Source organism: Meriones unguiculatus, chromosome 4 (assembly GCF_030254825.1).
Source record: "Meriones unguiculatus strain TT.TT164.6M chromosome 4, Bangor_MerUng_6.1, whole genome shotgun sequence".
Classification (NCBI taxonomy): Eukaryota; Metazoa; Chordata; class Mammalia; order Rodentia; family Muridae; genus Meriones; species Meriones unguiculatus.
In genome coordinates this window covers 100,762,940-100,780,431 of record NC_083352.1, presented here as the reverse complement: position 1 = coordinate 100,780,431, position 17,492 = coordinate 100,762,940, and the positions used below count along the sequence as shown (strand labels likewise).

General features: G+C 41.2%; 1 protein-coding gene across 3 annotated transcripts in view; it reads left to right on the top strand.

Annotated features, from left to right (window-relative positions):
* Positions 1-1,038: 1,038 nt before the first annotated feature.
* The window catches only part of LOC110541432 (E3 ubiquitin-protein ligase CHFR-like), a 43,379-nt gene continuing 26,925 nt past the window's right edge, over positions 1,039-17,492 (top strand). For all 3 annotated transcript variants that reach the window (XM_021628185.2, XM_021628184.2, XM_021628183.2), the window contains exons 1-8: positions 1,039-1,193; positions 1,301-1,441; positions 5,409-5,508; positions 9,071-9,180; positions 10,011-10,070; positions 10,196-10,411; positions 16,490-16,649; positions 17,324-17,478. In XM_021628185.2, coding sequence (XP_021483860.2) covers positions 1,312-1,441; positions 5,409-5,508; positions 9,071-9,180; positions 10,011-10,070; positions 10,196-10,411; positions 16,490-16,649; positions 17,324-17,478 — 931 coding nt within the window. In that variant the 5' untranslated portion in view covers positions 1,039-1,193; positions 1,301-1,311. The remainder of the gene's footprint in view (positions 1,194-1,300; positions 1,442-5,408; positions 5,509-9,070; positions 9,181-10,010; positions 10,071-10,195; positions 10,412-16,489; positions 16,650-17,323; positions 17,479-17,492) is intronic.

Sequence of the window (17,492 nt, the reverse complement as noted above, 5' to 3'; positions counted from 1 at the left end):
ATCATTTAGTGAGGCATTTCTCTGAACACACTTATATTTAGGCTAGTAATGTCTAAAAATGTTGAATGCATGGAGTCTGTGCTGACTCCAATGTTCCTAGAGGTAGCTACTGCTATTTCTTCCATGTCCTTTCAAAGATATTTGATTAAATATTTGTAGATATAGAAAAAGCATTTTCACATATATTTACAACTATGTGTGTATATGTGTGTTTTTACAAAAATATCAATTAATATTTTTGTGAAGCTGTTCACCAGCAAAGACATCCCTCAGCAGTGCTAAAGTACCACTGTGTGGATTTGCCTTTCTGTCTTCAATGACTTTATTCTTCCCGGTCATTGTGTGTGCCAATGTTTCACATTTTTGTTTTTGTTGTTTTTCCAGACAGGGCTTCTCTGTATAACCTTACCTGTCCTGGACTCCTTTTGCAGACGAGGCCTCGAATTCACAGAGATCTGACTGTCTCTGCCTTCTTCAGTGCTGGTATTAAAGGCCATGCATGAGCCACGGAACGGGCTCAGCGTTTCGCTTTCACCTGGAGTCACAAACATGCATTCTTCTTTGGGATACAACTCAGGAATGACACAGGATTCTAAGAAACAGATCTTAACAGGGAAAGATATGCAAATCTGCCTTCAGAGACGACTTACCCATTTCTCTTCTAATTGACACCTTAGTTATGCTCCTTGCAAAGGGCTGGCCCAGTGTACCAAACTTCCGCATTTTGTAATCTGATGTGTGAAAATAACACCTTTTCTCGCTACAGTTTAAATGGCAAGCCGTACTGTATTACAAGCAAGGTTTTAAGGACCTTCGACTTTAGAAGTTACTCGCTTCTTTTTTTTTTTTTTTTTTTTTTTCCGCCTCAACATAACATGGCGCCCTCCACAGCTACTTCCGTGCTTTGCAGGCGAGTAAATAGGCCTGCCAGCACCAAAGATGGCAACGGGGTGCGCACACTGCAGTCTGCGCAGGACCGGATCGCCCTGCCCCGCCCCCTTTGGACAGCTGTTCCTGGCACCGCTCTAGCCGTCGCTCTCGGTGGGCACTACCGCCAGCCAATCACTGGGCGTACGGCCCTACATCTCCTCCCCCTCGCCTCCCGTGGATCAGCTGAGGGACCCGAGATGTCTGTTGACAGCGGCGGCGGCGGTGGCTGTGCGGCCGGTTTCGGGATCCGCGCAGGGAGGGTGGTAAGCTGGTGGGAGGGCGGGGTCCGGGCTAGGGAGGCGGCGGCAGGGTTACCGGCGCTGCCGAGTTTACGAAATAGTTCTTGAGCGGCGTTTCTGGGTCTCTGTAGATTTGAGTCCTATGGAGCTACACCGGGAAGAGCAGCTGCCACCGCAGGAACCTTGGGGGAGGCTCCTTCGTCTAGGCGCAGAGGAGGACGAACCGCAAATTCTTCTTTGGAAACGCCAGTGGACCATCGGAAGGAAGAGAGGTGCGGCAGCCAGAGTGGAGTGAGGACGAGGATAAGGGCTGGTGCACAGGGATAACGGATAGGGGCCCAAAGCGGGTCCCCAAGTGAGAACAGAGACTGAGGGCCTACAGCAGGATGGAAGACCTAGGCATCAGAGTGGACTTAGGTGGGGGAACCGATGGGGAACTTGAGGTGGGAAAAGTACAGGGCTGGTGGGACAGAAACTACCAGAATGGAAAGGCGGGTGGGTGCACCTTACTTTCCAGGTTTTGTCTATAAAATGGGCTTTCCAGGAAGATCTTCCTTATTTATTTGTTATTATTTTAGTTATTTATTTGTGCAGTCGGTCCTCTGGATGTTTAATGATGGATGTCGTTCAGTACTCATGACAACTTTATAAAGTAGATCCGTAAATATATCCTTCAAAATATGATCTTGTACTCATTACTGTACCCTTCTCTTTCTCAATGGAATGAAATTAGAAATCAGTAACAAAAGGAAAAGCTATGTAGAAATTAGATACTGCTATTAAACAATGATGGGTGAAAAAATAAACGGCAGGAAAAGTAGACAATGCTTTGAGACAAATGAGAACAAAAGGATATGCTGGAAGAATAGGACACTGCTACACCAGTGCTCAGAGGACAGTTTATAATGAGGGGGTTGCTATTTGAAAAAAATCTCAAAGTCTCAGGAACGAGAATATTTTATTTAATGAACCCAGGAAACAGAGTTTGAACAAAGTCATACACAGAGCCCAACATGTCTTGCTGGAGTCACTGGCATACCTTTCTATAACTTTGCATCTACCATTTTTTGCTAGGAGGATTGATGAAATCTTACATGAACAACTTGTAAGAACCCAAGCTTTGGGCCTGGGGAGAGTTTAGGTGGTAAAGTGCTTGAGGACCTGAGTTCAGACCCCTAGTACCTATGTAAAAAGCTGTGTGGTATGGCTATAATCCTACTTCCGGGGAAGCAGAAGCAGAAGAATCACTTAAGTTTTCTGGCCAACTCGTTTTCTAGAATTCTTTAGGTTTAGGTTCAGTGAGAGACCCTGTCTGAAAATACAAGTTGGAGAGGAAGATAGGTGCCTGACATCTGCCTCTGTAATGTATACACATACATTACAGACTCCATTATTGTAACATACGTATCAAGATGCTACATTGCATGTTAAAACAAGAAACAAAAATCTGCTTCCTAAAGGAAACCCCTTCAGTAATATCACTACCAATGTAAAGGTCATTTTACTAGTTTGTTGATAGTGAAAGCCTAGAACTAACTCCTGGAGGTTGTCCTGTTTTTTTCCTTCCTTTTTTCCTTTTCTGCTTTTGTTTGTTTTATGACAGAGATTCTCTGTGTAACAGCCCTGGCTGTCAGTTACTTCCTACTCAGGGAACTGGATAGAACTTTGGGACCTGGAGCATTTCTGTGAACCCAGCATCCATGGGACCTTAGCTGGACCAAACCTGTCTGTGTCACCTGCCTTTTCATGTACTCATCTTCCTGTAAGGTAGCTAAGTTGGATCCCCAGGAACTGGAGGAACAGACAGTTCTGAGCTGCTGTGGGGGTGCTGGGAACTGAACCTTGGACCTATGGAAGAGCAGCCAGTGCTCTTAACTGCCAAGCCATCTCTCCAGCCCCTAAGGGAGCTAAGTTATGCCTGCAGCTTTGGCTGGGTTCATTGAGCTACTGGCAAGGAATGACAAGGTCACAAGGTAGAATCTCAGTGACTGTCAGAGCAGAGTAGGCAGGAGGCTAATTCCATAAGCAGGGCCTTGGAACCTCTCATGACTGTCAACACTACCTCAAGACCTGAAGGACCTCTGCGACAAGGTTCTTGCTGCTTCGTTGGAACTCCAGATTTATCAACAGATGGATAGTACCCCTCTAGCTGCAGGTGATTTCTAAATATCAGAAGTGTCAGACCAGATCCTGTTTCTGAGTCCAAAGACCAACCTCAGTGAGATGATTTTGAACAACCTGGAGATACAGCTTTCAGGCTGAGAGGAAAAGCTGGTGTACTTGCAGAATCACAAAGCATCTGGTCAGGCCAGTAGGGACATGTATTCTACCCCAGGCATTGACCTATCCTGATGTTAAGAAAGACAAGACAATATGAGTTTGTAGCAAAGAAGAACTGAAAGAACAACTGATGCCCAATCAACTGAGTGGTCTGAGATCTGAGGTGGTCACCACGTGAAGTAACTCCACATGAGCAAGTTTGAGGTTACTAACTTACAGTATATCCTTCAGAATCTTGAAATATACTTTCTATTGTATCTTGACAAGAAAGCTTTCCTGGAAGGAATGCTAACAGAGACAGAAGTCCACTTTAGAGCTTAGTTGTAGAGCCAGATGGCACAAATCAAGACAATGGTCAGCTGCATCTAAGCCTATGTGGCTCCTGTGTATGCGGATATCCAGGAGTGCCAGTAACTTGTGGACATCAGATAGCGGCTGGAGCAGATAAAGCCTTCTATCTATGCAGCCTGGTTAAGGGCCAATATGCTATACAAACATTCATCTCCAAGTTCTCTGACTCATTAGGTGTATAGACTTGTTTTCTTATAGAGGGCTTCCCCTCATAGGAGATAATGGGAGGGATCCTGGCCTTCGCTCTTTCCTTTCCCTGCTAATAAAACCTGGTGGCTCAAGGAGGGGGAAGTATTGAGTCTTCTGACCCAACAACCCATACATAATAGTGACAATTTGGGAAATTTAGTTTTTTTAAAAAACAACACAGAAATATTATAAGAATGTGTTTTCATTTTAACCCTAAGTATGGGATATGGGCTGCTTCAGATTGTCCACAGCAGCTGACTGATTCTCCTGATGCTGTAGCAGAGGCATAATTTTGCCAGCACCAGATAGTTTCTGTGATTGTGTGACATTTTGGAATTCTGGGGGCTTTTCAGAGGTTATAGAAATGCTAGCACCCCTGAGAGGCAGGGTGGGTCATTGGTTGATTGCTGTTGGTTGCTGTTATCTGTGGCTTGTTAGATAGTTGTGTGCAAAGAAGAAACAACAACAAGAAGAAATTAAAGCTCAGTCTTAACTTACCTTAAGGAACTTGATGCCCCCGAATGAGCAGGAAACCATTTAATGATAATGTTGCCCCCTCTCCCCTCTGTTCTTTTTTCTCTCCTATCTAGTATTAGGGACCTAAAAGGGTGGGAGAAGAGGGTTGGAGAAGGTTGGAAGAATAAAGAACCCAGAAAGTTACCAAAGATAACTACAGTGTTGAAGTCAAAGCACAGGCCAAAACAGGATAAGATTGTGATTTCCTGTGGGACATTGTCTCCCCTTTGCTGTTTATGCGTCCTTCATGCCCCTTCCCTTATTTTGAAACAATATATAGCCCAGGCTAGCCCAGCATATTGGGTAACCTTAGCTTGTTGGGTACCTCAGTGCTGGGATTTTGGCCTAACTTGTTCTTACATGTAAAGAGAGGCTCTTTAGTGCTGCAGTCTGTCAGCACACATACTTCCATGGTTTAAAGAAAGCACTAAGTTTATTTTAGTATTTTCCACTTTACATTTGTATTTTCCACTTTCAGTTTTATATTTTCTTGTACATGCCCCTATGATACTTTGCTTAATCATATTTTCTGTGTCTGTCAATACTTCAGTTTTGTGATTTATGAAACCCAAATGTCCATAGAGAAACAACTTAAGAACTAATTTAAAATATTAAAAAGTTAGTTAAGTCCCTTTGTATTTTGTTTTGTTTTGTCTAGTGTTTTTACAATTCAGATAGTTATCTGTTGAGTTGTTTGTGCGATAAACTGTCATGAAGAAGCTGTTGATATGATGGATATTTTCCAGGTGACTGGGTTCGGGAAGGTATGGGACATATGCGCTGTCCCTTTACTTTAGGTTAACACTTCAGTATTTAAATGTATGTGGGCACAATTGGTCACGGACTGGAAAAGCAACATGTACTCACAGAAGCCACAGTAATGTCCAGTTTCATCTGTTTTAGGTTGTGACCTGTCTTTCCCCAGCAATAAACTGGTCTCTGGAGATCACTGTAAACTTATAGTAGATGAAAAATCTGGTCATGTGATACTGGAAGACACCAGGTGAGCTCTCTCTTTCCCTTTGTAAGTTAGGAAGCTGACAGTGCAGTTGCAGTGTGGTAACAAAGGTTTCTTCCTTTTCTGTAATGCTGCTCATGTTCTCTCAAAGCATCAAGAAGTATGTTCTACAGTTTTCAGCCATGGGATCCTGGGTGTGGTTTAGTTCCTGTGGCTCATTTTTCAATTAAATCAAATATGTCTCAAATGACTCAAAAATAATATTTAAAATATATTGATTTTTCTTTTATTGAATACAGGTTTTTTTGTTGTTTGTTTGATTTTTTTTTTTTTTTTTTTTTTTGTACAATACATCCTGATTACAGTTTTCTTCACCATCTACTTCTTTCAGTTCATCCTTATCTTCTTCCTTTCTGGATCCATCCCTATTCTGACTCATTAGAAAACAAACAGGCATCTAAATAATAATAAAACATAATGTAATAAAATAAAATACCAGCACTGGAGAGATGGCTCAGCGGATTAAAGCACTGTCTGCTCCTCCAGAGGTCCTGAGTTCGATTCCCAGCAGCCATATGGTGGCTCACAACCATCTGTACTAGAATCTGATGCCCTCTTCTGGAGTGCAGGCACACATGCATACGGAGTACTCATACAAAAAATAATAAACAATTTAAAAAACAAAGTATCAGGCAGCGGAGGCACATGCCTTCAATCCTAGCACTTGGGAGGCAGAGGCAGAAAAATCTCTGTAAGTTTGAGGCCAACCAAGTCTACAGATCAAAATCCATAATAGCCAAGGCTACACAGAGAAACCCTATCTAAAAAAAAAACAAAAAACAACAATAAAAGAAAAACAAAACACAAAAAACACGCGCACACACACATACACACACAAAACAAACAGAAGGAAGAGAGCCTAAGGAAAGACATAAGAAAAGCTTATAGACTTAGAGACACACTCATTCACATACTCGGGAATCCCATAAAAACACAAAACCATTAACCACAATATATATAGAAAGGGTATGTAGGATAAACATAAATAAATAAAACTGAAAAATAAAAATGAAAAAAAAAATTAAAAGCTGGAAAAAAAGCCCAGACATGACATGAGACAAGGAACCTTCAAAGATCCTGGAGGCTGAGCTGCCTTTGGCGTACATCTGAGTAGGGGATCTAGGTCCTAGCCAAGCATGGTCCTTGGTTGATTCATCTGTCTCTTTAGGACCCCCTAACACCAGATATTTTGGCTCTGTTGTTCTCCTTGTGGGGCTCCTGTTCCCTCCAGGTCTTTCTGTCTCCCCCTTGTTCCATAAGATTCCCTGTACTCTGCTCAAAGTTTGGCTATGAGTCTTAGCATTTGCTTCAGAGGCCCACTGTGGTAGGCTCCTGTTCCCTGTCTTCTCCTACTTCTGATGTCTGTCCTGTTTGCCTTTCCGAATGAGGGCAAAGCCTCTTCCCTAGGGTCTTTGTTATTGTTTAGCTCTTTAGGACTATAGATTTTAGTAGGTTTATCCTATATTATATGGCTAATATCTACTTATTAGTTAGTATATACCATGTGCTTCTGGGTTACCTCACTTAGGATGGATTTTTTTTCCCTACTATAACTGACTTGCAGTAGATCTTCAAATTCTGTATTTATGTCTGATTATCTATTGAAGGGAAACACTGCTTCAGAATGTGCTTGTTTTATATTTGGTACAAGCAGTAGGTAGCCTTCTGGTAGTATATTGAGTTGTATATCAACTACATAAGTTTTAGGGGTTTGTTTGTTTGTTTTTTGATACAATGTCATTATTCTGTGGAACTCAGAGGAACTCATGATCCCCCTGCTCCAAGTTTGAGTCTTGGGGTTTCAGGTGATTACATTTGTAGAGATTAGGCACCTAGGTGACAAGTTTTCAGGGATAGAAGCTGGGAAGAGGGTTTTCTAGGAAGAAGTCATGGTCTTTTTTCTGTTTTAGTAGATAGCAGATCAAATTCTTTAACTCTTAATGCTTTATAGAGAGTTCTACAGCCATCTTCCTGTGGCTGTGTAACAAGTTGTCATAACTTAATAGCTTAAGAGAATGTAGACTTACTTTTTGACAGTTGTATGGGTTCAAATTCCAACTTGGGTTTTAGTGGGCTGATTCCTCTGGATGCTCTTGGGATAATTCTCTTTCTTGTGAGAGGTACAGCCTCCTGGGGTAGGGGTGTGCTACAGGAGAAGCAGGTAGTCCAGGCAAAGGCATAAGGACTTGTGGGGTCAGTTCAGGTGATGAGTAGGGACCATAGCAGAGCATTTGGACTTCAGTCTGAGAGCAGGGTTCCATTTGTTGAGAAGGACTATGAACAATTGGAGGGTGGACAATTGGAGGATGCCTGGTTGTAGAATGCCAGTCAAGATTGGGTCAAGATTAAGTTCTGCATACTCTTTTATCAGTTTTACTGGGACATGGGTGTGCCTGTGTAGTTTTGTCCTGCCCTTGGTTGCTGTCGTACTTCAGTGGCAAAGCTGAGTATTTGGAGTGAGACTTGGTGACCACAGAATTTGAACCAATGCCAATTATGGAAAATGTTTGCCATTCCTTGACCTGAGAGAATTATTGTGCAAGTCTGAAATACAAATTCTTTCCAGTGCTGGATCTCAGGAATGAAGCTGCAGAGCCAAGGTCTGGTTCAGTTGTTGAATTTTTCTGTTCAGTGTCTTGAGCTCTTTGGCCATCATGTACTCATTTCCTGATTTTTCCAGTAGGTCTCCACCAAAAAGTTCTTCCCAATAGAATCCTTTCTGTCCCTACACTCTGGCCCTAGGACATGTACTGTGGCTCCTCATCTAGCAGTGTGATTATAATTGACTGTATCTTCTGAGCACAGGAGCAATGCCATCTTTAGTGAAGCCCAAAGTTTGTTTTGCTTTTGTTCTGAATGTATCTTTTGGGAAGATCAGGACTCACTAAGGAATTAATTGAATGGGGTCATGATTGTTGGAGAGAAAGGACAAAGCTATCAACTGCCTAGGAAAGAAGAAAATGATAGCACTGTGCTGCTTCAGGATCCACCCCAGGATCAGATGTCAGGATCTACCTTGAGGCATGCAAGAAAGAACCTGCATTGAAATAGAAGAGCTGTTAAAAGCATTCTGCTCTTGCAGATGACCCATGGTCAATTCTAAACCCACATGTCCATTCAAAAGCATCTGTAAGTTCAGTTTCAAGAGTGTCAATGTCCTCCTCTGGCCTCTGCAGGTACTGCATATGTACACATGTAAACCCACACCCACCCACACACCTACACATGCAAAATAATCATACAGATAAAATTTAAAAAAAATAGGGCAGGATCAAAAAATAATCTTTACAAAAAAGAAAAAAAGAAAACCAGTCTTTTAGATAATTGGGTTGTTAGTTTGCCGGTAAGTAGTTAGTAACAGGTAAGCTTTTTATCTAGAGCATTGTCAGGCTCTACTTGCGTATATAAATGGTTAAATAATTTGTTGTCCCCTCTGAGTATTTTCAAAATGGTAATGCTGAGCAGGTTTCTTAATGGTGGTAAAAAAAATGTTAATTCTATTAAGTTATTTTGAGTAGGGCAACTTACACTTTTGTTTTCTTTACAGCACAAATGGAACAGTAATCAACAAGATGCGACTGGTTAAGAAGCAGGCTTACCCTTTACAGAGTGGGGATATCATCTATTTGGTATACAGGAAGAATGAGCCAGAACACAGTAAGAGAGGAAAACTAACTGGTATAGATACTTTTCCCAGGTGTTGCACCAAGAAGCCGAGGCTAGAAAACCCCCTCAGAAAGAACATGTGTAAAAACAGACATTTCCATAGAAAGCAGCAATTATGGAGGTTCTTGGTGTAAGCCCTTGGATGGAATACTGACTCTTCAGGCAGGGCTTTTCTTTCAGAATGCCGTCAGGAGCTGCATATCGCACAATGGCAGCCAAGTGGGAGTAAATGGGTTGGGCTGGGCTTGCCTGGGCTGGGCTGGGCTGGGCTGAACAGTAGAATTGGAGTGTGGGAATAAAATCCAGATTGGGGCCCAGAAAACATTAGCAGTTCTGCTCTTGGCGACTTTACAAGAGGCAGCAAATCTTAGACTGGATCCAGCTCCATGTAGGGTGAGAAGAGCTGGGAGAATTTTTGAAGGTTATTCTGAAATACTTGAAGACCACCATAAAGTCATTCTTGACAAGGAAGAAAAAAGGGGGGCACTAATATTCCTTAAGTCCTCTTAAAGTAAAACCAGCTTCTTGTCACACAGAAGGATCTTACATCTTTTCCTTCTAGTGGCTTATAGTTATTAGTGAATTACTTTTTTTCCCTTGTCTCCTTCTGAGACCATTTTTCCCTTTTGTTGCTTGCTTATACTTAGGTTGGTAAATGTGGTTCACTTTTATTAGAATTACTTAAACTGTTGAATATTGTTACCAAATGGTAAATGAAGAAAATCAAAAGACAGGTTGTGATGTGGTCAAAGGATCATAAGCAATGTGGTCTTACTTTCCACTAAGGCCACCATTTCCTGATTTGTTTAATCTTCTTTTAGCTGTGGCATACCTCTATGAATCTCTAAAGGAAAAACAAAGCTTGACTCAAGAATTCTTTGGTAAGTGAACACATGACAAATGCTTGGATATTGTAAAGGACTTTTGAATCCTAGGAATGGCCCTTTAGCCCTCCCAAGTGTCTTTCTGAGTTCTGAGTATACTCCTTTAATTTTTGTGCCTGCAGAAGCCAATAAAGGAAATATGTTCCATGTGACCAAAGATTCCTCAGGTCGAAGGCAGCGTGATGACCGCCAGGTTCTACCATTGTCACCCATGGCTCAATCATGCTTAGAGGAACCACAGCCATCAACATCGACATCAGACCTCTTCCCCTTGGCCTCTACCTCTTCTTCGGAGCCAGAGCTGAGCTCTGCAGGGCAAAAGCATTCCTCTGGCTCTGGTGAGATGGGAATCACAATGACAGTTTTTTGTTCCTTGAGATACATTAAATCCATATTAGTAACTGTTCTGTAGTCATGTGTACTGACATTTCACTCTCAAGAGAAAGACTAAACATTAGGGACCATGGTAACAGTGTTTTTATAATTTCATGTAAGTACAATTCATCTGCTGTAAATATCCCTCAGTTAGAGTGTACACATTAGTGCTTTAGGCACATTCACAAAGTTAGATGGCTATCACTGTTAACTATAGAACACTCACCTAAAAGGAAACTCACGTATCCATGCATTTGCATGTTCTGAACCTTTTCTATTTACAGTCATACAGATGTGGTCTTATGACTGACTCCTTCATTTATCATAATGTTTTCAAGGTTTACCCAGAACAGTGTGTTGGTTAGAACTACTTTTACATGCCCTGCTCCTATGGCTTGTCCTTTTTTTCTTGTCTTCATTTGATCCCTGCAGCATATAAACATGCAAAGCAAACCTACTGTATTATTTTATTTGTATTCTATTTCATCTATCCATGTGCATAGTATGTAGTCTGAAAAGGCTCTATTAACGTTCGGATAATCAGATTTCCTCAAATGGGTAATACATTCGTATCTTCTGTAATTTTTTTAAAATAAAGAAGGTCTATATGTGTGCTGAAGTATTTTCATACTAACAAAATAATTATAGTTAATACTTAGTGTTTACCAGATGTGAGAAGGTATAAAAAGTATCTTTATATGTTCAGTCTCCATCTGGGACCTTTCGTAGAAGTGCCATTTTATATAATCTTTGTCATCAAATTAAAAGCTGAACATAAAAGGCTCTGAAGATCAGAAGATGAGTAGGTTAGAGCCAGGAGATGGCCTGGGAAGTTAGATTTTTGTTCTTTCTTCAGTAAATGAGTTATTTTGTTCCTGAAATAATTTCCCTACACCACCCTTGTTTTATATTTTAGATAGTATAAAGCAGTTTCTTCTTTTTTTTTCAAATACTAGTGCTTATCATTTGAATATTATATGTATTGTACTATATTATTATGAATAAAATAGAGGATAATGCAAACTTTCTTGACTTTTTAGCCAAGTTTATTCCAGTTGAATGTGACACTTAAGCTTTTGTCTGTTTAGGTCAGAACTCTGTTTTGCTGATATTCCCTTTACCATACTTCCCACTCCTGTCAGAAGTATGTCTGCTTCACACCTCTGTTGGAGTGCTTAGTATGTGATATACATTCTGTGATTGTAAGAATGTGCACTTGTACATCTTAGACCCAGGATTTAGGGATGATCCTATTATGGACCTCCCTGCATGTCTTTCCATGTGAATATGCTACTTGCCTTTAGCTTCATTAGCATAGTGATGGGCACTAGTGCATTTAAGGTCTGACTCATGGGTGAGTACTTGTGTAAGGCATGCATCATTCTTAAGGTGAGGCTTCTGATAACAAACTGCATTTGATAGAAATCAGTGACTCTTTCCTGGCTTTATCCTGAAGCAGATAAATCAGAACCTTTCTTATTTGTCCCCTTTCACAGGACCTGAGAATGCAGGCATCTCCCCCAAAAAATATAGTTCATTTTTGTTGCAAATGGTGAACTCTCTAGCCTTTCTTTAGTTCTCCAAGACTAAGAAGCATCCTTTTCTTGTTGGAAACACAAGACCATGAGGAATTGGAGCCTGTCCAAAAAAAGATGAAAGGAGGTTAGACTCTAGCTTTCTGTGCATCCTTTGCCCTCTTGTGCTCTGTGCTGTGGTGGAGTTTGCCTACAGTGGGTTTCCCGTTTTTGCAGAAGCATGTGGATCTGCCTCAGGTTTAGTAACAGCTTGCATTTTTCTGTATGAAAGTCTAGAATTCTTTCTGTTTGCGTAATTTAAATAGAACCATTCACTACTGGGCCATGCTATTCTGAAAAGTACATTTTCAATTACAAATGGTTGTCAAAGTCTTTTTTCTTTGATAGAATAGTAATTCACTAAAAAATGTTATCTTAAGCAGGATATGGTGACACATATAATCTATACTATGTGTCAGAACTTGGGAGATAGAAGCAGGAGGATCAGAGTTCAAGGACAGCTGGCTGTGGGAATAGTGTAATAAAAGAGCTCTAGAAATAATGTCCTGGGTAAAAAACTAGATTATCTGAACATTTGTGGTAAATTAAATTAATTGGCTTATGGAGGGATTGATAAGAATCACATTAATTAATACTAGGTGCAGTGGCACACGCTTGTAATCCCAGCATTCTGAGCGGCAGAGGCAGGTGGGTCTCTGAGTTCCAGGCCAGCTTGGTCTACGAGGTGAGTCCAGGACAGCCAAGGCTACACAGAGAAACTGTCTTGAAAAAGAAACAGACAAAGAATCACAACAATTACATAGGAAAAGTAAGTATAGGTCTGGTGATGTGGCTTTGCAGGTAAAGGCATTTGGTGTACAAGCTTAGCAACTTGAGTTCAATCTCTGGAACCCACCTACAGGTAAAAGTAGGAACTGACTCCACAGAGTTGTCCTCTGACCTCCACATGTATGCTATGATATATGTGCCACACACACACACACATAATAATAATAGTAATTCCTTTAAAAGAAAGGCACAGTGGTGCATACTTTCAGTTTCAGCACATGGGAGACAAAGACAGGTAGATCTCTTGAATTCAGGGCCAGCCTGATCTACATAGTGAGTTCTAGGACAGCCAGAGCTACATAGTGAGACCCTGACTTAGAAGAAAAATTGTTGATATGACATGAAATTTAACTTAAACTAAAGTGGGAAATTAGAGGCTGGAGAGATTGCTCAGTGATTAAGAGCCCTTACTCTTGCAGAGGACCTGAGTTTGGGCCCAGCACCCACGTGATGGCTTACAACCACCTGTAACTCCAGTTTTAGGGGACCTAATACCCAATTTGGTCTTTTGTAGGCACCAGGCACATATGTGGTACATACATGTAGGCATTTACACATATGTACAAAATAAAAATAAATCTTTTTAAAAATAAAAAGTTATATAAGGTAGAAACCTTAAAGTTGTTAGGCTGCTTGGCTTAGCAGTGAATACTTAACATATTCATAATGATGGCCTTAAAGTGTAGAGTAACCAATATTTGCTCAGTAATAGTAAGAGGACCTTAAAATTGATACATCAGTTGAGGATGTAACTCAGTGGTTGAGCCTAATGTGGAAGGCCCTAGATTTGATTCTAATCCTGCAAACAAAGCAAGTGAACTGCACACTGACAACTGTGCATACACTACATAGTGTCGTATGTCATTAATATTTACTGTTGATTCATCTTTTAGTGAAGCAACGGTTAGTCCTAAACCAGCTGTATACCCAAGTCACCACAGACAGACTAGGATTTATTTAATTAACCTGGAACACAATGCTGGGCAATAGTTACTCCATCCTAAACCTCCAAGCCCACATGATTTCCTACCATGCAGATTTTGCCCATTATACTTGCTTTGAGTCATCTTAGGTCTGGTCCATCTCTCCAGATGGTTCCAAGACCTCTCCTGTGGATTCTCAGCTCTCCTCCCTTTGCTTCCTCCTCTTCCTTCTGGACCAGGATGGTCCCACCCTATCCTCTCCATTGCTCAGCATTGGGGCTGGTTGTTTAATTGACAGTATAGAGAATAAATGGTGGCAAGTTTACACAAACTTGAGACAGGTGATGCTTAGAATAAGCATCAATGCAATGTCCACATTGATACCAGATAGTGGGGTAGAGAAATCAGCATTTGAATGAACAAGGGTAAATTGTATGCATTCCAAAAGAACATTACACCAACAATGTAGTAAAACAAAACAAAACAAAAAAACTGAATAATTTCCCCATATAAGGAAACTAGGTAAGGAAAGGCCAAGGTAAAGAATAACTGCATTTATTTCCCTTTATGTGACTTTTATAGTTGTATGATTTCTTCTTATTATTATTCTTTTCAGATGTGCTTTTGCTATGTATTGCTGGCTAACCTGTAACTTGTTATGTAGACCAGGCTAGCCTCAAACTCACTGAGATCTACCTGCTTCAGCTTCCCAAATGCTTTGACTAACTGTGTGCACCTCTGTGCTTGGCATTTTTTTAAATGGGTGTCTGCATATGGACATGTGTGTTGATACCTTTGGAGAACAGAGAGGGCATCTGGAGCTGGAGTTACAGGTGGTTATGAGCTGGAAACTGAACTCCGGTGCTTTGGAAGAGCAACAAGTTCTCTAGCCCTAAGCATTTCTTTAATTAAAAATAAAAATTGAGGACAGGTAAGATGGCTCAGTGAGTAAAGGTGCTTGCTGCCAAGCCTGAAGACCTCTGTTAATTCACCAGGACCTACATAGTGGAAGGAAAGAACCAGCTAAGACCTGCAAGTTGTCCTCAGACTTCCACCGTATCTGCAAGTCACTAAGCAAAATGTAATAAACCCAACATTTTATTTCATTGTTTATTTGTTTTGAGACATAGCTCTGGCTGTCCCGGAATTTCACTACATAGAGCAGGCTGGCCTCAGACTCACAGAGATCCACCTGCCTCTGCCTCCCAAGTGTATCATCATGCCCAGCCTATAAACCCAACTGTTATAGAGAAAGAAAATCCAAATGTTCCATTTTACCAATGAAGACTCAGGAGCCAGATGCTGGAGTGAAAACCTGCTAACTCAGAGAGGCAGAGAAAGCACCCAGCTGACCTTCTTACTCAGCTCATGTCCTGAAGGAAAAAGCCAAAGAGCCAAAAACCCAAGGGCAGAAGCTTGCTAGCTCAGCTGATGGCCCAGGGGGAAAAGGCCTATTAGCTCAGGAAGAAAAAGCCACAAGCTAAAGGCCAAAGAGCTCCTCCTTCTCCATGCTGTCTTAAATTCTCTTCTCCCAAAGTCCCTTCTTTCTCCTAAATCCTTGTCATCTGGTTACTTGCTCTGCCTCTTGACCTGGGGTTAATTTTATTAAATCCTGTGTACAGAAAGCTCTTGGATTAAAGGTGTGTATTAGGGCTGAACCACACCAATCAAGAAACAGGTTTTTACAGTTTTACAGTTTTTACAGGTTTTTACAATCTCAGGGTTCACATGAGATCAAATATCCTGCAACATCCAATTTTTAAAAATTGAGGCAGTATGGCATTGCATGCCTATAGTCACAGTCTTGGGGAAATGGAAGCAGGTAGATCAGATCTTTAAAGTAATCCTCAGCTACATAATGAGTTTGAGACTAATCGGGGCAGCCTGAGAAAATCTCCAAAAAACAATAGTAGTAGTAATTGTGGTTTGTGTGTGTGTGTAAATGCACCAGGAAAAAGAAGTTTTTGGTTTTTCCAGACAAGGTTTCTCTTTGTCACCTGGCACTCCTGGAACTCACTTTGTAGTCCAGGCTGACCTCTGCCTCCTGAATGCTGGGATTAAAGGCATTGCAACTGCCACCCAGTAAGAGGACATTTTATTATTTATTTGCTATAGGTCAGTCAGCCCTTTATTAAAAAGATGGAAAAGAATGTTTACAAAACACTGAGACAGGTGATGCTTCATAAAAATAACCGTACCAGGCCCAGCATTTGAAGCAAAGGAACATTTTAAAGCTGCAAGTACCACCTTACAGTTTTACTTCTATCTAGCACTTTGTACATGGGGTCATATTTTATTTGTTTAAACAAAAGTGACATTCACAAAAAATACTATAAAACTGATCCTCAATCTTTCTCCCTGTCCCACTTGTTACCTTTATGTCTTATGCATACATCCTGAGTATCTTTCTTTTTTTCCTTTTAGGTCAGCAACTATTTTAATAAACCAGAATTTAGGCACATAGGAACATGTGACTTATTTGGGACCTTCTTAAATATAGTCTTTATAGCCAGACATGGTGGCACATGCCTTGAATTCCAACACTCAGGAGGCTGAGGCAGCAGATGTCTGAGTTCTGAGGCTCTGTGGTCTTTACAGTGAGTTCCTGGACAGCCAGGACCCTGTCTGAAAAACAACAAGAAAAGTCTTTTCAAGTGGTTTGTTTTCTCTGCTGTTTGTGGACAATAGCAACGTGAGGATCTTCTGTAACTTCAAGTTCAGTGGTTGTGACTATTGGGACTTGTTTGTCTTACAGATGGGGAGCTTGACTTGGACCTCCAGTTATTGGTTGCAGACCAGCGTGGAAATGCCCAAACCTCACAAGAGTCCGGCAGAGTGGCCTCTGTGAAGCCAGACAAGATGGGGGAGACACTAACCTGCATCATCTGTCAAGACCTTCTGCATGACTGTGTGAGGTGTGCTACTTCATACCCTAGGGCAGCTTCTGCAGTACTGGCTCCCTTGGCAAGTGTGGGGACATGGCCATAAATAAAATAGACTTTGGTCCTCCTTGCCCTGGAATCTTCTCCGGTTTCTGTTTTACTTGTCAACCAGGAGAAAATCTTGAACCTAGAGACTGGGGCCATAGAATCCATGAGCTGAGCTCAGTCCTGGTTTTGCCTCACACAGGCCATGGGTAACCCAGGAGATGTGGTATTGCCTTGTAGAGGGATCATGTACATTGTACTGAGTTTTAAACATTTCCTGGCTAAAGACCTAACACTTACAATACAATGAAGTTCCCAGGATTACCTTTGGATGAAACTTCTTTTGGCTTTTGTTTGAAAACTTGGGAGGTTTATCCTACCCAATTTTCAGTCCCCAAACACTTGGTGTTTATGTGACTTGTGTTCCTGAAGTCATGATCTCCAATTTGTACCCCTTTAAAATATGTATAGTTCTGATTTTTTTTTTTTTTTAATCTTCTAACACTGAGCTTAAGTATTTTTAGGTTAGATGATGGAGTTCTCACAATTGGTTGCATTCCTGTTTGGGTAGGCCTGCTGCCAATTTTGTTTGAGTGTCATATTGGCAGATCTTGGAAGATTTTGTCAGTAAATGTATTCTTTATTCTTTCATGTTCTGCTAGCTTGCAGCCTTGCATGCATACGTTTTGTGCGGCTTGCTACTCTGGATGGATGTATCGTTCGTCTCTGTGCCCTACCTGCCGATGTCCAGTGGAGCGGATCTGCAAAAACCACATCCTGAACAACCTTGTGGAAGCATACCTTATCCAGCACCCAGGTCAGTTCCCCTAA